The 21066-nt window shown below is 48.0% G+C and overlaps 1 protein-coding gene across 6 annotated transcripts in view; it reads left to right on the plus strand.

Annotated features, from left to right (window-relative positions):
* Positions 1–21066, plus strand: part of MYO7A (myosin VIIA) — a 107584-nt gene that overhangs the window by 68898 nt on the left and 17620 nt on the right. For 3 of the 6 annotated variants that reach the window (XM_061351375.1, XM_061351377.1, XM_061351376.1), the window contains 14 exons: positions 1351–1509; positions 2603–2695; positions 4033–4127; positions 5694–5778; positions 7015–7233; positions 7625–7732; positions 8646–8855; positions 9394–9597; positions 10370–10546; positions 12659–12916; positions 13897–14024; positions 15090–15216; positions 18183–18302; positions 19612–19785. In XM_061351375.1, coding sequence (XP_061207359.1) covers positions 1351–1509; positions 2603–2695; positions 4033–4127; positions 5694–5778; positions 7015–7233; positions 7625–7732; positions 8646–8855; positions 9394–9597; positions 10370–10546; positions 12659–12916; positions 13897–14024; positions 15090–15216; positions 18183–18302; positions 19612–19785 — 2157 coding nt within the window. The remainder of the gene's footprint in view (positions 1–1350; positions 1510–2602; positions 2696–4032; positions 4128–5693; positions 5779–7014; positions 7234–7624; positions 7733–8645; positions 8856–9393; positions 9598–10369; positions 10547–12658; positions 12917–13896; positions 14025–15089; positions 15217–18182; positions 18303–19611; positions 19786–21066) is intronic. The other 3 variants (XM_061351378.1, XM_061351379.1, XM_061351380.1) reach the window with 1 other exon arrangement.

A 21066-nucleotide genomic window follows, 5' to 3' on the forward strand; every position in this document is an offset into this window, starting at 1 on the left:
CTGACTCTGAGCTGCTTTTACACATGAATGTCTGGGGTTTGTTCCGGCACTTTGTGTTCTGTGTAAGCAGTCTGTACTTCATCAAGCCTTGCAAGCACTAAGTCCATGTCCAACCCATTTATCCACAATGCTTTCAGTGGGACATAAACCCAGCCTGAAAGAATCGAACAAAGAGAAATCAATCTCCCCATTAAAGTAATGAGTAGATGAGCTAATACTGAACCAGAGACTGGAGTGCTGTATGATATGAAACGTCCTTTCTTGCTACATTTATTTTTGGCCTTGGTTTAACAATGCAAAGGAAAAGAAAAACCCCAGATAACAGCAAACAGAGCTGTGCGAAAGAGAACATGTTCTGGGAGTTCGTGTTGTGTCCCTGGCTTTGAAGGAAAGCGTGCTGATAGTGATAGGAAATGGGATAGCGGGAAGTGAAAGGTCAGTGGAAAGTCCTGGCTGTTTGTTACTGTGTGTTGTTTTAAAACGTTTGCTTCCTTCTAAAATGTGTTTTAGTGGGGAAAAAACACTGCTTGCATCAGGAGCCTGAATGCAGCTCTCTGGGTCTGGGCATGGTCCCGTGCTGCTGTTTCTGAGCGTTGCTCTGGTGTTCTGGTTAGTCCAAGAGAAAAGCAGGGGATGAATTGAGCAACAAACCATGCAAAGAAGTCAGACCTGTCTTCATTGCTCTGGGCTTCATCAAGCCCTGATGCCAGGAGCACGTAGTCGAAGGGTTACAATATCTGAAGGGGACATATAAGCATCCTGGTGGCGGACTCTTCATCAGGGACTGTAGTGATAGCATAAAGGGGAATGGGTTAAAACTCTAAGAGAGTAGATTTAGGTTGGATGTAAGGCAGAAGCTCTTCCCTGTGAGGGTGCTGAGGCGCTGGCACAGGGTGCCCAGAGAAGCTGTGGCTGCCCCATCCCTGGCAGTGCTCAAGGCCAGGTTGGACACAGGGGCTTGGAGCAAGCTGCTCCAGTGGAAGGGGTCCCTGCGCATGGCAGGGAGTTGGAACTGGATGATCTTAAGGTCCTTTCCAACCCAAACCATTCTATGGTTCCTTGATTCTATGCCTTTGTGATTGTGCTCACCAGTTCTCTCAGCCCTTTGTGTAACGTGTAGGACACATCCCGTCTTGCAAGTGGCAATTAAAGAAACTGAGGGAGTCAAAACACATTCAGAAAGCTGTAAGATCAGGCCCATGACTACCAACAGTCCTCTGGTCCTCAAAGTGAAGGATTTAGGTGGACACCTGACTTGCTTGCCCCACACCTCTTCAGAGTCCCCACTCCCTTATGGCCAATCCATGCCAAACTGTGCAGTCAAACCACTGTGTCCTGTAACCTCCCCAGCTGTTTGACCGGGAGCTGTGCGTCCGTCAGCTGAGGTACTCAGGGATGATGGAGACCATCCGGATCCGCCGAGCCGGATACCCCATCCGCTACACGTTTGTGGAGTTCGTGGACCGGTACCGGGTGCTCATGCCCGGGGTGAAGCCAGCATACAAGCAGGTGAGCATCTTCTTCCATGGGTAATGGTTGCTCTCTGCTGGGCTCTCCAGGGATATTTATGGGTCTGCATCCTCTCCAAAAGCATTAGGCAGCATTTGATGCCCAGATGTTACAGCGGTGCTCAGGGCTTTCCAAGTGAAGGAGAAGTGGGTATGGGGCTGGCAGGGACAGGCAGCTCTGTTGAGTCTGTTCTATCCACTTTAACTGTGGTGACAGTAAAGCTCTGGGAAACTCTGGGTCAGGGCGATCCCAGGCACTGGTACAGGTTGTGTGGAGAAGTGATTCAGAGCAGCCTGAGGAGAAGGCCTTGGGGTGCTGGGTGAGGAGAAGCTCCCCATGACCCGGCTTCAGTGAGCACTTGAGCCCAGAACCCCCCCGTGTGCTGGGCTGCACCCCCAGAGCGTGAGCAGCAGCTCAGGGAGGGGATCCTGCCCCTCTGCTGTGTGAAGGGGAGACCCCCCCTGCAGCCCTGATCCAGCTTTGGGGCAGCAGCACAAGAGGGACGTGGAGCTGTTGGAGCGAGGCCAGAGGAGGCCATGGAGCTGCTGCGAGGGCTGGAGCAGCTCTGCTCTGGAGCCAGGCTGAGAGAGCTGGGCTGGGGCAGCCTGGAGAAGAGAAGGCTCCTGAAGGGGAAACCTTAGAGCAGCTCCAGTGCCTAAAGGGGCTGCAGGAAAGCTGGAGAGGGGCTTGGGACAAGGGCCTGTAGGGACAGGCCAAGGGGAATGGCTTGAACCTGCCTGAGGGGAGACTGAGCTGAGCTCTTAGGCAGAAGCTCTTCCCTGTGAGGGTGCTGAGGCGCTGGCACAGGGTGCCCAGAGAAGCTGTGGCTGCCCCATCCCTGGCAGTGTTCAAGGCCAGGTTGGACACAGGGGCTTGGAGCAAGCTGCTCCAGTGGAAGGGGTCCGTGCCCGTGGCAGGGGTTGGAGCTGGAGGAGCTTTAAGGTCCCATCCAACCCAAACCAGTCTGGGATTCTGTGATTCTAACCTCATTACCCAAACTTCAGGAATCAGGACTGAAAAAGATCCCTGTTGGACCTGGGAGGAGCAATGGGTGTGTCTGGTCCTGATGGAATCCTCCCCCCTCTCCTACCAGGGTGACCTGCGTGGGACATGCCAGCGCATTGCCGAGGCAGTGCTTGGGAGGGATGATGACTGGCAGATTGGCAAGACAAAGATATTCCTGAAGGTAGGTGTTTCTCTGCATCCCTCCTGCCATCCCGGACCCTTGGCCTGTGAAGGGGTCTCCTACCATTCCCTTTCCATAACAAGACAAGACAGTTTCCCATGGTCTTGGCATGGTAGTGGGTAGAACCTGGACCAAGACCAGTGTTAGGAATGGGTGTGCAGGAGGAAGTCCTGATGCTGCCAGCATTGATGCATGCTCATACCCATACAGGTGCAGGAATAGTCCCATACAGATCATGGCTTTTTCCCTTCTGGGTTGAGGCAGTTATCATCTCTTGCCATCACCCATAAAGCATGGCAGCAGGAGGGATGTCCATGCAGAACCCTGCACAGAGAGGGACTGATAGCACAACAGGCTCACATTCAGCACATCGGTTCACAACACAAAAGGTGTCTACAGCCTCCCTTTCTGCATTGGTCCATCTGGTACAGAGCAGCCCAACACTGCAGATCCCCTGCAGCCCCATTTGCACTCATGTCTCCTTACAAACCCTGTGTTGCTCTGGGAAGAGGAGGCTGAGCTGGCCAGGAACCAGGCTGGAAGCAAAGGCTTTTCTCAAGCTAAAATCTCAGCAGTAAGCCCTGACCACTTACATCTGAATTCACCCCCATCACCAGCACAAACACCCCCATCTCTTCCCAAGAAACCATTCCCACTGGTTGCTCTTTCCAGAGCCTGTTATCAAGATCTCACAGCTGTCAGGAAAGGAAATGGGGAAACTGGGAGGCCCCATGGGGCTGCATGAGGTCGAGCAAAGCAGGAAACATGTGAGGTTTGCTGCACCCACCGCGGCAGGGCTCAGCGTGCCACAACCAGGAATGAAAGCAGAGTTACAAACAGCATGGGGGGAATCGATCGAAAGGTTGGACTGGAGCATCTGAAAGCCTCAGGGCAAGGAAATTCAGTGTTTCAATGAGTTTTGTCCTTAGTGTATGGAGACGTTCCAGTCTTGGCTAAAGGGAGTGATGGGATCCAGCAGCCTGAAGTTTGTTCCCAAACCTCTCTAGTGCTCCTAGGAACTGATCCCATGTCTGAAAGCACTAGCAGGGAGCTCTGTGTGGGAAAGCAATGTGATTTGGTTGTTTTGAGACTATGAAGTATTGTGTATGCAGTTCTGGATGCTCTGGTTTGTTTGGGAATAAAGGCAGTAGATGACTAGGGTTTACATTAGGATTTCACCAGTGAGTAGTAGATGGGTTGATGCTGTGGATGTAAAATGTCCCATTTTCAGCTTATTTTGGCCATCTCCTCTGGGAAAGGGCCTTGTAGCACCTTTCCTGCCACGTCAGGCAGATGAAGAGCTTGAGACATGGGTGCTGTGTCGCTTCCTCCCCCAGGACCACCACGACATGCTGCTGGAGATTGAGAGAGACAAGGCCATCACGGACAAAGTCATCCTCATCCAGAAGGTGGTCCGTGGGTTTAAAGACAGGTAGGTGTGAGCCCCACTGCCAAAGGGGAGGTGGGATGTGTGGGATGCTTCACCCAGCAAGTGGTTCCTGGGGGATGCATCTAACCTGCCAAGCCTGCAGCCAGATGGGAGCTATGATGTGCTGGTATTCAGGTACAGCAAGTATTGGAGGAAAACAGTAGAGGAAACAAGAGGAAACCTGTATTATCTGCCCCAAACATGGATAGAATAGGACCTTTTGACCAGTTGACAGACTTGGATGGGGGACAGGTAGCTCATGGGGAGCTCATTGCACAATGGGAGAAGAGGGGGACCCAGAGCCACAGACAAGCTTCAGCCATGGAGGAGGGACAGTTCCTGGAGCTTTGTGCTCTCATGGCTGTGACTCAGGTTGTGCCTTAGGCTTTGTGCAAAGGGCATATAGAATCATAGAATCATAGAATAGTTAGGGTTGGAAAGGACCTTAAGATCATCCAGTTCCAACCCCCTGCCATGGGCAGGGACACCTCACACTAAACCATGGCACCCAAGGCTCTGTCCAACCTGGCCTTGAACACTGCCAGGGATGGAGCATTCACAACCTCCCTGGGCAACCCATTCCAGTGCCTCACCACCCTCACAGTAAAGAACTTCTTCCTTATACCCAATCTAAACTTCCCCTGTTTCAGTTTTAACCCATTACCCCTTGTCCTATCACTTCAGTCCCTAATGAAGAGTCCATCCCCAGCATCCCTATAGGCTGCCTTCAGGGGGGTGGCCTTCAGGCCCCCCTATGAGGTCTCCATGCAGCTTCTCTTCTCCAGGCTGAACAGACCCAACTTTCTCAGCCTGTCTCCATACAGGAGCTGCTCCAGCCCCTGAGCAGCCTCATGGCCTCCTCTGGACTTGTCCCAACAGATCCATGTCCTTTTTATGTTGAGGACACCAGAACTGCACACAGTGCTCCAGGTGAGGTCTCACAAGAGCAAAGGGGCAGGATCACCTCTCTCCCACACTAACCCTAGTGAGACCCCAAACACAAGTGTCCCTGTGGTGTCTGCATGTAGAATGCAGGCCAGAATAAGGACAGAAGGAACAGATGAGGGTACCACGGTGGAGTTGCTGAAGTTTGCACTTGATCGCTTGGGTGATGTTAAATCCATTCTCACGTGCTAGGATTGAAGTGGGAGGAGCACACATTAAAGGGGTTTCAGATGCAGAGGAGGGTGCAGGCTGGGAGGAAGGAGCAGATGATTCTCAGCCTCTCCTGCTCTGCCCATTCCCGTAACCTCAAAGAACCTGCCTGCAGAGACCTTTTGTCATTGATGAGGCCTTGGGTGCCATGGTTTAGTGTGAGGTGTCCCTGCCCATGGCAGGGGGGTTGGAACTGGATGATCTTAAGGTCCTTTCCAACCCTAAGTATTCTATGATTCTATCATTCTATCATTCTATGAAAGCAAGGAGAGATGGGGAAGAAGTCTTTTTCAGGCCAAAAATGCAGCATTTACCCCTCCTGGCTGCTCAGATTCAAATCTCTAAGGAATGATGCCCAGGAGAGGCTGAGATGCAGCCAAACCCCAGAGGCAAGTGATGGAAATGCCTTTGCAGGTCCAATTTCCTGAAGATGAGGAACTCAGCCCTGATGATCCAGAGATATTGGCGTGGACATAACTGCAGGAAGAACTATGGTGCTGTAAGTACAGGGGTGCTCCCTCACGCCTCTGCCTTCCTATTTCTTTCTGGGACATACTGAAGAGTTTCTGGGCTCAAAATGCCCCACTGAGCTGGGTTGGCTTTTGTCAGTTGGAGGGATGAATGGAGGTTTGCTCTTGCTGCTTTACCTGAAGAGGCACTTGACTACCTTCTAGCTGTCCTTTTACCTGAGTTAGATGTGCATTGCACCAAATGGTCACTTGGGGTTTTAAAAGTCTTTCCCTAGTTTCCAGATGACTGAAAACTCAAGTTCAGCTTCCTCTGAAACCATACTCCATCTCCAGCGATATCTTGGTTTCTTACCAACCCCATCCATAGACCTCTTCTATCCCTGTCCCAGCTGTCTATGACCCAAAAGCAGGTCATTTGGGAAGTGTTTTGAGGTCTAAAGTGTCTCAATATCATCCTACAAGCCTGCAAACTAATTGGGATAGCCACTTCCAGGCTGGTCAGGATGCTGCCTCCTGGTATGAAATAGCACCTTGGCTTTCAGGCAGGAGGTCTGCCGATGCTGTACCTCTATGGGAGTAACCCTTATGGGTTGCAACTACCTTAAGATAACCAACCAGCCCTCCTGAGGCCTCTCGAGGGCAGGTACTCTGTAGGACTCAATGGGGAAGGAAAAGTCTTTGTCCTGCCTGGATTTTGAATCAGTGCAGCAGTAAGACGGCTTCATTGAATTAGTGCAGCAGCTGGAAGGCTGCATGGAAACCTCATAGCAGCCTGCCAGTATCTGAAGGGGGCCTATAGGGATGCTGCGGAGGGACCCTTCATTAGAGACTGTAGTGATAGGACAAGGGTGATGGGTTCAAACTGAAACAGGGGAAGTTTAGATTGGATATAAGGAAGAAGTTCTTTACTGTAAGGGTAGTGAGGCACTGGAATGGGTTGCCCAGGGAGGTGGTGAATGCTCCATCCCTGGCAGTGTTCAAGGCCAGGTTGGACAGAGCCTTGGGTACCATGATTTAGTGTGAGGTGTCCCTGCCCATGGCAAGGGGGTTGGAACTGGATGATCTGAAGGTCTTTTCCAACCCAAACCATTCTATGACTCTATGATTTCTTCACCCTCTTGGAGTATCTCCCTCCCAAAGGCTTGTCCTAGAGGGGGCTGATGTAGTAGCTCATACAGCAGTGCAAGGAGAATAGCAATGCAAATCTCCTTATGGTGAGCAAGCCTGTGCATGATGGGGTCGCTTCATCCCGTTCCCCCTTGCAGATGCGGATTGGCTTCCTGAGGCTGCAGGCGCTCTACCGATCCCGCAAGCTCCACAAGCAGTACCACATGGCTCGCCGGAGGATCATCGAGTTCCAGGCACGCTGCCGGGGCTACCTGGTCCGTAGGGCTTTCCGCCACCGCCTCTGGGCTGTCCTCACCATCCAGGCGTATGCCCGGGGCATGATTGCCCGAAGGCTGTATAAGCGCCTCCGAGGGGAAGTAAGTACCAGGGTCAGAGTGGGGAATGGAGGTGGGGAGAGGGGGAATAACACGCTTCTGCATCATGTGTGCGTGGGATTGGTTTTGGATGGGGTTTGGAGCAACCTGGTCTAGTGGAAGGTGTCCTTCCACTCATCCAGGATGGAACTGGTCTCAACTGGTCCCCAGTAATGGAACTGGTCCCAAACCATTCCATGATTCTATGGAAAACCAATAATCCACTCATCCAATGGAAAACCAATAATCCACTCATCCAATAATCCACTCATCCAGGATGGAACTGGTCCCAACTGGTCCCCAGTGATGGAACTGGTCCCAAACCATTCCATGATTCTATGGAAAACCAATAAAGAGATGCCTATTCAGAAGGGCTCTTATGTTTATTCCCAAGTATCGTCGACGCCTGGAAGCAGAGAAGCTTCGCCTGGCAGAAGAGGAACGACTCCGAAAGGAGATGAGTGCCAAGAAAGCCAAAGAGGAAGCAGAAAAGAAGCACCAAGTACGTGGGGACCGAGCTCTTTCTGGGGTCCTGTCTCTGTGTTCCAGGCACTTGTTTTGCTCCTTTGAGGGGAAATGCCAAAAATATCTAAGGGATTTCTGCCCTGCTTGAGCAGTTTGTGTTCAATTCTCTGGCATGCTCTGTGCTCTATTTGAATCTGCTCCAGAATTTCTGATCTGCTGCAAGGAATGCCAGAGATTACAGCGACTATTCACTTGCTTTCACAGTATCACAGTATCACAGTATGTTAGAGATTGGAAGGGACCTCAAAAGCTCATCTAGTCCAATCCCCCTGCCAGAGCAGGAACACCTAGATAAGGTTACACAGGAACGTGTCCAGGCGGGTTTTGAATGTCTCCAGAGAAGGAGACTCCACAACCTCCCTGGGCAGCCTGTTCCAGTGTTCCGTCACCCTCACTGAGAAGTTTCTTCTCAGGTTTAAGTGGAACCTCTTGTGTTCCAATTTGTACCCATTGCCCCTTGTCCTGTCATTGTTTGCCACTGAGAAGAGCCTGGCTCCATCCTCGTGACACTCCCCCTTTATATATTTATATACACTAATAAGGTCACCCCTCAGTCTCCTCTTCTGCTTTTGCTGTTGCATAAAGGGTGAAGGGGGAGCTCAGGGCACCCTGGGTGTATGCAGATATATTTTTGTTGTATAAAAGAAATAAAAGAGCTTAATGAGTGGCTTTTTGCATGGATAAAACCCTCTAAAAAGGCACTAAGGAAGGAGAAAATCATATTGATTTGTCCTTCTGCGGTTAGGAAACTGAGGCATGGATATGAAACTGATTTGCTTCAAGTCATGATGCTGATATAGTGCCCAAGCACTGGGTAGTCTTCTAAAGCCATCATTTAGTGCCAGCTCTTAGGAGGAAGCAGTTCAATCACTGTATTTGTCCTCTTGCAGGTACGCCTGGCCCAGCTGGCGCGGGAAGATGCAGAGAGGGAAGTGAAGGAGAAGGAGGAAGCACGTCGGAAGAAGGAGCTCTTGGAAAAGATGGAGAAAGCTCGCAACGAGCCAGTGAATGACTCGGAAATGGTGGATAAAATGTTTGGATTCCTGGGGACCACCTCCTCTCTGCCTGGCCAGGAAGGGCAGGCACCCAATGGCTTCGAGGTACTGGAGGCACACATGAACCTGGCTAGCACATGAAAAGCTTTAGCAACACGTTACTGAATCAGGAAAGAGTATGGCAGCACAGAAATGGTCTCTGAAGGCTTCCTTCAAGACTAGTCTCTTGTATATGGCCCAAGAGGGTTACTGAGCTATGGCAAGGGACAAGCAGGCAGTCTGAAGCTTTTCTCTGGGGCTCCCAAGTGGAGAGCAGTATCACTATGAGATCAGTGGGGACCTGTGGCCTTTGGGATGTTTTTTCTCATGGTTCCTCATGGCATTTAGCTCTTGGATGTGCCTTCCCTATGCTAGGAGTGAGGCCACGTTTGTTGCTTCTCCTACTGCTCTCCAGGACGTTCCTGGGCACAGGCATGTCCTTCAGGACTTGTGCTTTGCATGGGCTCCAGCGTTCTGTTTCATGTGCTTTCCTCCATCTGGCTTTTCCTTTTGGAATGGAAATCAGACAAACAGAAACACCAGATCCCAAGGGAAAGGGTTATCCTAAGCCCTGCTGAGTGCCTGATCTGTCCTTCCCCACCAGGACCTTGAACGAGCCCAGAAGGAGCTGGAGGAAGAGGACCTGGATGCAGCATTGCCTCTCCCTGAGGAAGAGGAGGAAGATCTCTCCGAGTACAAGTTTGCCAAGTTTGCTGCCACCTATTTCCAGGGCACGACAACAAACACCTACATCCGCCGGCCGCTCAAGCAGCCCCTCTTGTACCATGAAGATGAAGGAGACCAGTTGGTGAGGCAGGGGTTGGAAAACCTCAAGCAGGGCTGAGTGGGTTGGGGAACCAAAGGGCACCTGCAGTTTTCCTTTGGGAAGCACTGCTGTGCTTGTGGTTCAGTGGAGAGCATAGCCCTGGTCTGCTGCACATGTAGATGCTGTCCCACCGGCATGCTTTGAGCAGTGACAAGACAATGAGCATTAGAGGGATGTATTGTTAGAGGGGTGAGTCCATCTCTATGCCTTGATACCTATGTTAAGACATTAATGAACTGGTCTTGGCTTAAAGCATGGACAAAGAAAGCAGTAGCAGCTGGAAAAGTTGTTTCTTAACCTGTTGTATGCACCACTGCAGAGCTAACAGAAAAGAAACGCTTGTCCAGTAGCCAACAGTACAAGACCAGAACGGTATTGAACCTCCATAGCTATAATGAACGTTAGATTGGCCATGAGCTTGCCTACACTAAGGTTGTCCTTCCCTTCTGCAGTGGGTTAGGAGCTGCCAGTCACTGTTCCTCTATAAGTTTGGCATCTCCTAGCAAAGAACCAAGCTCCTTGGTAGGGTGCACGAACACACTCATGTTGGCATGGATGCAGAGCCTGAGTCTGTGGTCCCAGCCATGAGCCTGCCCAGCTTGCTCAGATGGGATGTATGCTGCAGGCAAAACTGTTGTGTGGCATTGAAAACTGCTTTATGTACAGAGAAACCACAGTGGTGACCCTGATGGATTCAGGATGGCTTGACCACCTCCTGGTGTGAGCTAATGGAGCGTACCTTTCCTTTCAACAGGCAGCACTTGCTGTATGGATCACTATCCTCCGCTTCATGGGAGACCTCCCTGAGCCGAAATACCATACAGCCATGAGCGATGGTGGCGAGAAGATCCCAGTGATGACAAAGATCTATGAGACTCTTGGGAAGAAGACCTATAAGAAAGAGCTGCAGGCCCTGCAGGGAGAAGGAGAGGTAACTAGAGATGCTGTTAGTAGGTGTTGGGTAATGAAATGTGTTGGAAAGAAACAACTTTTGGGGTTCGATGTAGGCAACTGGTTGTCAACTTTATTTGCAATTATGCCATGAAGGAAGAATTGCCCATTGTCAAGTTATGATCTTGTCCTGTCTTCTTCATAGGGGTAACTGAATATCCCCCAGCAGTACAGTAAGTGAAGTGCCCTGATATCTGTACTGGGGCTTTGATTTCTCTGCTCCACCCCACAGGGCAGAAATACATGGGGGGAGTGTAACATCCTGTGTCATCGGTCTCTCATTTGGGGACTGCTTTTTGATCTGCCCTGGATCAGAAGAGACTAACCTAAAAGTGTGCCCTTAATCTTGGAGCAGGAAGGGAAGAGTTACCAGGAGGTTAAGCTGTGGAAATCCCTATTGCATCCTCAGTGCGTTCTGGGATGTGACTGGAGGACTTCATCTTAGGACCATTCCCAGATAAGACATTGCTCTGGATAAATTGCTGTCTGTAACGCTGATATGCTTTAATCTTTGGCAATTGCTTTATTCAGTAGAACAAGATATTATCTGGTATTGGTATCTGGGCAAGCTCCTGGGCAGCATTTGCTGATGAAGGAGAACAAATCTCCTAAGTCTTAGAGATGGTTGATATCATTCAGCGCTTCAGTGAATTACCTGAGAAGGAGAGTGGCTTCATCTGGATTATAATCCATAAAAATACACAGCAAGAATCACCTTTCATTCCTTCTACCCATCATTTCTTGCTTGTTTATCACAAAAATGGTCTTTGAGCAAGCTGCTCTAGTGGAAGGTGTCCCTGCCCATGGCAGGGGTTGGAACTGGATGAGCTTTAAGGTCCCTTCCAACCCCAACCATTCTGTGATTTTATGAAGAAAGGTATATTTTGGCCAATTGAGACATCAAGTAGCACAGAAGAGAAGGAGATTTTAAGTTGTCACTTGTTTCTGTGGTTACACTGGCTCTGCAGTGTGCACAACAGTGCAGAGAGATGTAGGAGCTGACCCTGACCACGATGATATGGCAATTCAGGTATATAGTACCATCTTGGCTTTATAATGGATATAAACCATCGCAGCTGCAAGACTCAAAGTGTTGATCTGGTACAAAATCACGGTCTTTCAAAGTTATTTAAATGGGGAGAGTTTAACTGGGTCAAAAAGTGAATCCATGTCATTTTAACCCCACAGCTGACATAGACTTGGTATAAAAGTAGAAAGACAACAGTTGATGATGTGTATTCAGTGTGTGGGGCTGTCCATACCAAATTTATTCTCCTGGGAAAGCTGATGCGACACAGACGTGGTTAATGGTGAGGAAACCACGATGGGTAATTACCTGTCCATGGATCTCTGTCTAAATGACTTCCAGCTCACAAACCTGCCATGCAAATGGCTCATCTCAGAGAATGGTCTTGCTCATGCCATTTGTGATATAGGAACAAGCCTGAATGGCGTACAGCAGAACTTGGTGGACCTAGGTGGACCAGAATTCAGTTGTGTATTCAATGTAATTGTCTCCAGACATCTCTAATATGTAATTTGGGTCTGAGGGATAGTCATTGGTTAGAGAGTATCTACAAATTTCAGAGCCAGACTTGATCTATTGTGGGGAACAGGAATATGGGTCCATACTGTAGGTTCCCACCAAACTCTGAAATACCTCCATCTCTGCCTAGCATTAATGGTCTTCTATAGGAGCCCAGGGAAGGCAGGGAGAGCACCTACTCATCAGGGCTCTGTGTTTCTACACATTACATCCATGCCTCTTGCTTTGCAGAGTACTCACATTGACGGGCACAAGAACAGTGTATTCATTGCCTCCATGCCTCTTGCTTTGCAGAGTACTCACATTGACGGGCACAAGAACAGTGTATTCATTACCCCCATGCCTCTTGCTTTGCAGAGTACTCACACTGACGGGCACAAGAACAGTGTATTCATTACCTCCATGCCTCTCACTTTGCAGAGTACTCACATTGACGGGCACAAGAACAGTGTATTCATTACCCCCATGCCTCTTGCTTTGCAGAGTACTCACACTGACGGGCACAAGAACAGTGTATTCATTACCCCCATGCCTCTTGCTTTGCAGAGTACTCACATTGACGGGCACAAGAAGAACAGTGTGCGGCACAAACTGGTCTCCTTAACGCTCAAGAAGAAATCCAAACTGACGGAGGAGGTGAGAGGAGACGCTGGGCCGCCTGGCAGCACAAGTGCCGTTGGATTGTCTGCAGCCCTCTCTGACTCTCTTCTGCTTTTCCCTAGACAACATAGAACCAGCCCTCCTCTGGGTTTGGCGCTACCTGTCTCTCTGCCTGAAAGATTTAAGGAGTGTTTAAGGGGAAAGGTTGGCTTCCCGTGTCTCCTTGAGTCATTCTGCACCTCGCGCCGGCCTCCCCTCGGCTCCCGTTCTCCATCCATCCAGCACCTTCCCTCCCCTCTTTCACAGCCCTCCATCCAGCTGCCGATACCTCTCACCACTCTGTGATGGTCTGAATGTTACCCCTGCTTTTAGCTTCCTGCCCTCTGCCATGGCATAGGTAGCAGTAGTTGGAGCTCCAAAGGCACTCGCCCATCCTCTGGGTAAAATTCCCCATGGGAACAGTTAGCCCAAGCTGAGAGCTTTTGAAAATCCCATCTCAAAAGAGTGAGGAGCAATACATCTTTGAGTGGGATGGGAATGAAAGCAATGCAAAGACATGGATTCAGTCTTCTTTTACACACTGCCATGTCCACTTCCAGAGCAGGCACCATCTCACCTGGCTATAGCTGCTTGCGAGCATGAAGAGGGTCTCTGAGATAGTCCCATTAGTGTCACTTGGGTGACCCAATCCAGCTTACCCTAATATAGCTCTGAGCACTCTCTAGAAATGGCCATCTTTCTCCATTGGCTCTAAATGAAGACTGGGTTGGCTAGCTGGGACAGACAGCTGGTAGGTGGAAGGATGCCATCCCTGTTTCCACAATCAGCACCACACTGATGCACTTTTGGTTGCACCATTAGCATGGGGAGTGGGCCCATTTTGTCAGTGTTTTAATGACTTTTTAATGACTAATTAGAGCTGGGATGTAAGGATGCCATTGTTGAAACCCCAGGCAAAGAGCAAGCAGGTGGAAGTGTGACTAGACAGGACCATTTTCAGCTTCACCCATATGTGATTAAAGCCAACAAAGTCAAACCCTTCCATTGCTGTGAAAGTGCCAGATTGAACTTCTGAGCCCCCTCCTGGATGGTGGAGGGAGCACCACACATTTGGGATTGGGGGGTGGGGGGGGGGGTCATATTAGCCTGCTGTACTGAAAGAAAGCAATGTGTCTGGTTGGCAGGTGACAAAGAGACTTCATGATGGTGAGTCTACGCTGCAGGGTAATAGCATGCTTGAAGACCGACCCACCTCCAACCTGGAGAAGCTCCATTTCATTATTGGTAATGGCATCCTCAGGCCAGCTTTAAGGTTAGAAATCAAGACAAAGGCATGAATTCTTTCCATTTCTTCCTCCTTGAGCTATACTTGAAGTATTCAAACCATTTTGCTACTGGGTGCAGCTTTATGAAACCTTCATTGTACCATCTTTGTGTTGTATAATATGGTCTGGGGTGGATCATATTCCTTACTGTCCATATCAGGCCTGATGGAAAGAGCATGCAGAAGGATTCAGATGTTTCTGAAAGTGCCAGTGGCTACTGGGTTGTTTTGCTAACACTCACTTTTGCTATTCACTACCCTTTGTTTTCTGTGTTTGTGTGAATATTTTTAATGGTGTAGTAATGGAAAAACTCAAGCTGCTAAATCAAGCATTCATAACTGGAAAGTACCCAGTTAAGGTGAACTTCACATCTTTGGTTCACCCCATTTATGTGTGTGTGTTATAAAGCAGTCCTTGTTCTCACAGTTTCATACTCTTTCCGCTCACACTCACCTGCTCGTTCCAGGAACAAGGTGAGCATCCTCATCTGATCACCAGCTTCTCTCATTTTCATTTTATCCTCCCAGTTCACCATTAAGTCCTTATCATTACTTTTGTGCACAAAGTCTGCTCTGAAGGCAGACCTGGTAGTGTCCCATGGGCTTTTCCATGGAGTTTCTCAGTGTAAAAGTAGGCTAACACTTTTGTTGCCTCCCATGTAGATGAGAAATATTATTATCCCTTACTTCATATGTAGAAAACTAAGGTTAAAGTCAAAAGTGGACATTAGATCCCAAATTGAGATACTTGTCAATGCACATGCCTGTTTGGACATCAGACCTTGACTTACGTCCAAGAGCTGGTAGTTCCCAACACTTCCACAAAGCAAATTCAGGTGTCTCAAGAGGAACAACCAGTAAATGGAGACTCTCAGCTGAAGGCCCTCTACAAGAGTCAGTTTAGGTGATTCTGTTGATATGACTGGGAAATCTTTGTAAGAAGCCAAAGCAGACTCAGTCATCCAGACACATGCAGGCAGACCCTGTGTCTTTCTGTTCCTGTTGAAGACCACCACCTCATGAACTCAAATGCTCTTTTCATTCCTATTGCAGGGATGAAATCTATTGTCAAATCTGCAAGCAGCTGACCCAGAACCCATCCAAAAGCAGCCATGCCAGGGGTTGGATCCTCATGTCCCTCTGCGTGGGATGTTTTGCTCCTTCTGAGAAGTTTGTGAAGGTAAATTGTAGATGGTATTTGTCTCATTATTAATTATCTGCCAACACATTTTCTTTTCCATCCATGGGACCAGTTTTTCTCCCAGGTTTCACAGTAGATGGAATCCTGGTCTTTGTCTTTGCTGGGAATGGAAATTATATGAAGTTCTTAAGAAAAGTGTGCATGATCCCAGGTTCAATGCCTGAAGTGGATCAGATCAGTCCCTACTGAGAATTTGCTCTCTCTTTCTTGTGACTCTAAAGGAAATGCAGACAACCAGTTCAGATGATGACTCCGGCACTGTAGATGTGTTAAACTGGGATTAGGTGACTTCTGGCAGGGAAGCTGATTGTAAGAGGCTTCAAGTGGAAACTGCACACCCAGAATAGCCCACATTTCTCCCATTTCTCACATTCAAAAGTCTATGCATTCAATCATCTACTGGCTTTGAGCTTTGACAGTACGACCTCAGACATATACTTTAACAAAACTGGCAAGGAATAAGACTAGATAGCTCATTATAAATATAGCTTAGTATCAGAAATGCACATAGAAAAGGGTTTAATTTACCTGGTACTACGTTTGCATAGTTGCTGTCTGCGTATGCAATTTGCCCCTCCACGTGCCACACTGAAAACATCCAACTCTCAACAGATTTGAACACTGTCTTCCAACTGAGTTACACACCCAGAGCCTGATTAACACCCACTGGACTACTAAAGTCAATCCCATTCCTAAGAGTCTGGCTGGCTCAAGGCAAAGGGCTCAGCACTGTGTCTTTGCTTTTCCATGGTATAAGAAGTCCTTTGTCCCTCTCAGATCTTTGGATATTGGAGCCTGGACCTGCTCCCAAGCCTGCTGGAGATAAAGATGTTCCATTAATTCCCATAAATATCAGATCAGGTACTGGGTCCTCAGCACTGAAAGAGCTGAAGCCAAGAATAGAAATCTCTCCTTCATCCTTGCCAGTATGAAATCTAATAAAGGAGATGAATCACTGGCAAAGTGGCAGCAAATGGAATTAAGTCTGGAAATGAGATCTAAGGAAGGTTGTGTGGGTTTAAATCTTTAATAGTGGAAGATTATTTGAGGCAAGTTTAGCACTTCTCAGAAATCATTTATGGGCAGCTATGGAGACTTGCACATAGAGTTGCAGAATCATGAAAAGCTTTAAGTTTAAAGGGACCTGTAAAGCTCACCTAGTCCAAACGCTCCTTCAATAAGCAGGGACCTCTTCAGCTAGATCACATTGCTCACAGCCCCATCCAACCTGACCTTGAATATCTCCAGGGATGGGGCATCTGCCACCTCTCTGGGCAATCTGTGCCAGTGTTCTTCTGTCCAAACTTATGGTCCATACTGAAATACGTGGCAATATTCCCAACAGCTTTGGAAAGTGTTTATACTAATTCTGAGCTTATTCATCAGCCTTTTGCACCTTGGGCTGTTTAAGGTGATGGGCAGCCTGTACTGACTGAAGCTCCTTGAGTACGAGGGCAAACAACACTCGCAATAGCCAACACTGTGGTTACCTTTCAAGGCTCCAGTCCTCCAAACAGTAGCACACAGGCAGTGACTTGAGCAATGTCTTAGAGCTCCTTTGAAGCCATTGTGGTTATCCATGGGGACATCATCGACACTTTCCAGCTTAAAATGTTGTGTTGCACAGGGCTTGGAGCAAGCTGCTCTAGTGGAAGGTGTCCCTGCCTGTGGCAGGGTATGGGAACTGGATGAGCTTTAAGGTCTCTTTCAAACCATTCTATGATTCCAAAGTGTCAATGAGAACTGAACATTTTGGGGGGGATTAAGCTGAAGATGAAGCAGTCTTTGATATCTTCTCCTGCTCCCAAAAATGAAAGTCACTCTTTGTATCCCATTAGATACCTTTGTCACACCATATGCAAAGCGTGGGTGTCCTGGGTTCAGGACAATGGGTCAGGACACATTAGCACTCCTGTTCTTTGTACCTTCCTTTCAAATAATACAGACTTTGTTGGGAAGGTTCAGTCACAAGGAAGGAGAAATACAGAAAACCTGTAATTACATAGTTCATTATTAACAGCATAATCGAAACTGCTTTTACAGAGCATCACCTGCTTGCAATCATTTACAACAGCTCCCATCCATATAACGTGACTGTATTATCTCGTTATTCCAGAGTATTATAAAAGTTAGGATTAACAGAGATATCTGTCTCTCTACCCATGTTATTTATGGACTGGCAGTGTGATAGAGCAGTCTGTGTTACCAAAGGACTGGGTATGTCTTATCATGCAGAGAGCTCTCTATCTTTCTATGAAGTCTCTCTGAAAGACATGATTTAGGGAACTTTTAGCTACCTTATGGCCAAGATACCTATTAAGTGTGTTAAGTCTTTCATATTTCAGAAGTCACAGGATTTAATTTTCTCTACAATAATGTGGTTGTATTTTTAACATATAGTGAAGTGTTTCAAACTCTGGCTTAATATCTTTTAAAATGACTAAAAAAGCATCTCTTTAATGTCATTGTGAGATATCTTTTGTACTGGCAGCTAAGAGTTCCAAGTGGCATTTGCTTGCAATTCCCTGGATCGTTCCCATTCCCCTGGATCATTATCATTATATGTCATTTTCATACACTCTCATCTTTGGCCAACACTCAATAATGTTTTATAATACATCCTTAAAAGACAGAGGTAGGAATCAGTGGCAGCAATAGCAGGAACAGAAAACTACTGTAGTGGCTTCAATCAAAGGTCTGTGTAGGCTGGTATCTTATCTCTACAAGGCCAGAAATGCACAGTACCAGAACAAGGCGAGAGTGCAGAATGCCCTACATGCTCCCAGCTTCCAGCAATGCGATGTAGGAGCATCCTGAGCCCGAGTGGTGTCACTGACATTAGTCACAGAGGGCTTCTCTCCAATAAAAATGTTGCTTTTTAACCTTTGCAAGTGCTTGGCCTCTAGAGCCAATGTTCTAACCAACGTGTTCCTTGCCACCAACAGTATTTAAGGAACTTCATCAATGGAGGCCCCCCAGGTTATGCTCCCTATTGCGAAGAGAGGCTGAGAAGGACATTTGCCAATGGGACAAGGACACAGCCACCCAGCTGGCTGGAGCTGCAGGTATGATCCCCTTCATCCCCTCCCCAGGCAGCTGGGACTCAGGGTTTAAGCCTTTCACTATCAGAGGAGCCACATTTCAAGCAGGACAGAAAGTAGGGCAACAAAATGCCTATTTCTCCCAAGAATATTCAAGCATTTCCAAGGTACTGCAATCCCCATGCATCCTGGCTTTGCTTCAGAGTGTGTTTTAGATCAATCCCTTTGGCTACATCAATACTTGTAAATGAAATGTGCTCGAGAGTGCTCTCAGGCATTGAGGCCAGCTGGCACAGAGCAAGCCCTTGTGTGTGCTAGGAAAGCAGCCCTGCAGATGGAAGTGGCTGCTGGCAAACAAACTGCCTACTGAGAATGGTCCCTGGGACTTGTCTGGGGATAGCTGTAGCTGGAACAGGCAGTTTGTGCATTAATTGCTTATTTGCTATGCTGGTTTACCAGCATAGGCAGCTGTGCTCCAGTGCCCAGGAGCATTCCCAGGCATGCAAGGGCTTACTGGATTAGGCACTTTGATGATTGAATGTCTTATATTAGAAAACTATGATTTCCAAGTGCTTTCACCACCTGACTGTACAATATCATAGAGTCATAGAATGGTTTGGGTTGGAAACTACCTTAAGATCATCCAGTTCCAAACCCCTACTACAGGCAGGGACACCTTCCACTAGAGCAGCTTGCTCCAAGCCCCTGTGTCCAACCTGGCCTTGAACACTGCCAGGGATGGGGCAGTCACAGCTTCTCTGGGTATCCTGTGCCAGCACCTCAGCACCCTCACGGAGAAGAGCTTCTGCCTTATCTCCAACCTGAACTTCCCCTGTTTCAGTTTGAACCCATCACCCCTTGTCCTGTCACTACAGTCCTTAATGAAGAGTCCCTCTCCAGCATCCTTGTAGCCCCCTTCAGACACTGGAAGCTGCTCTGAGATCTCCTTGCAGCTTCTATTCTCCAGGCTGAACAGCCCCAGTGTTCTCATGTTCTCAGCCTGGCTCCATACAGGAGGTGCTCCAGCCCCTGATGATCCTCGTGGCCTTCTCTGGGCTTGCTCCAACAGCTCCATGTCCATCTGATGTTGAGGACACCAGAACTGCACAGAGTTCTGCAAGGGGGGTCTCATAAGAGCAGAGCAGAAGGGCAGGATCACCTCCTTCGACCTGCTTAAAAGAATGTGCTGGTAGTATTGCAAAGGAGCCAGTCAGTGGGAATTAGCATCAGGAATTAGAAGATTGTTACCACAGTTGGGTGGAAGAGTACATAAGAAACTGTCAATGGAATTGAAATGCACATGCCTTCATAAAGTCTGACTTTAATCCATTAGGCAACCAAGTCCAAGAAGCCGATCATGCTGCCTGTCACATTTATGGATGGGACAACAAAAACGCTGCTGACCGACTCTGCAACCACTGCTAAAGAGCTCTGTAATTCCTTGGCCGACAAAATCAGCCTGAAGGACCGGTTCGGCTTTTCACTTTACATTGCACTTTTTGACAAGGTATGTCTTACCTTCATGATTAGCTCTATAAAAGAAGAGGGAGGTTCTTGCCATCACAGATCTTCCAGAGGGCAGAAGGCGTATTTCTAGTGCAAGTTCAAGCATGATTTCGCAATACGAGTAGTCAGATGCTGGAGCTAGGGCTGTAGACGCTACGTAGAGACTCCTTTCTTGGAGATACTCATAGTCAGGGGAGGGTACTGAGCAGCCTGACCAAAGACAGATCTGTTCTGACCACTGGGCTGGACCAGAAACCTCCAGAAATGCCTTTCAACCTGTGTTATTCTATGGTGCGCTGATCTTACTCTCATTGAAGCTACTTTGAGGTGAATTTCCAGTCAAATAGCCAGGTTTTGTATGGAAAGGAGCAACTACATTTGACTGGAAACCTCTTGGTTGAAATTAAGCTTCCAAAATGAGCTAAATTCCAAACTTCCGTGCCTGCATTGGCATTTAAACAGGATTATTTAGCATAAAAGCTTACCTTTTAAAGAAATTCCATAAAAATAAAGGTGAGCATAAATGAGAAGGGAAAACAAAGCTATGGTAAAACTCCATCAGGTTTAACAGCAACCCAATGAAGCAGAATTACTCCTGAGAGATTTAAGCGTGTTCTCACCTACAGATGTGGCCACTTCTGCCTGTGAGTGGAGAATAAAATGGTTTCTAGTCCATTTTCTTGATCTTTTTTGAGGGGAGATTCATCCAGGGATGTTCACTCTGAGGATATATAGTGCATTAGGGCTTCATGCCAGACCATAGTATGAAGACAGAAGGGATGAATCTTCTGTAACAGGACAGCCTTTTTATTCTGTGTTTGTTTAGCATAGTTGGATCCAAGTCCATGACTTTGATAAAGGGACTTTCAACACACAGTATGAATAAACAATGCTTTATATTGTGATTGTTTGCCTTGCTAACTCATGTTGATGCTCCCCTTTAATTCTGGATGGGAAATGGGCTGAAAACAAAGCGGCTTGTCCAGCTACACTGCAGACCCACTTAATCTTGGCTGGTTAATGGAGATAGATACTTTGATTTATTTTGATTATAGAGGAAGTCTGAATGAATTACCCAAAGATCGATATCTCTACCTAGAAAGGTCAGAACTGAGGCGAATCATAGAATCAGATTGGTTTGTATTGGAAAGGACCTTAAAGCTCATTCAGTCCCAACCCCTGCCACAGGCAGGGACCCCTTCCACTAGAGCAGCTTGCTCCAAGCCCCTGTGTCCAACCTGGCCTTGAACCCTTCCAGGGAATGCCAGTTTCCCTGTGCCCT

The sequence above is a fragment of the Neopsephotus bourkii genome, unplaced genomic scaffold (assembly GCF_033783945.1).
Source record: "Neopsephotus bourkii isolate Nb327-2 ecotype Australia unplaced genomic scaffold, CSIRO-AGI_Nbou_v1 NB_580, whole genome shotgun sequence".
NCBI classification, from domain to species: Eukaryota; Metazoa; Chordata; class Aves; order Psittaciformes; family Psittacidae; genus Neopsephotus; species Neopsephotus bourkii.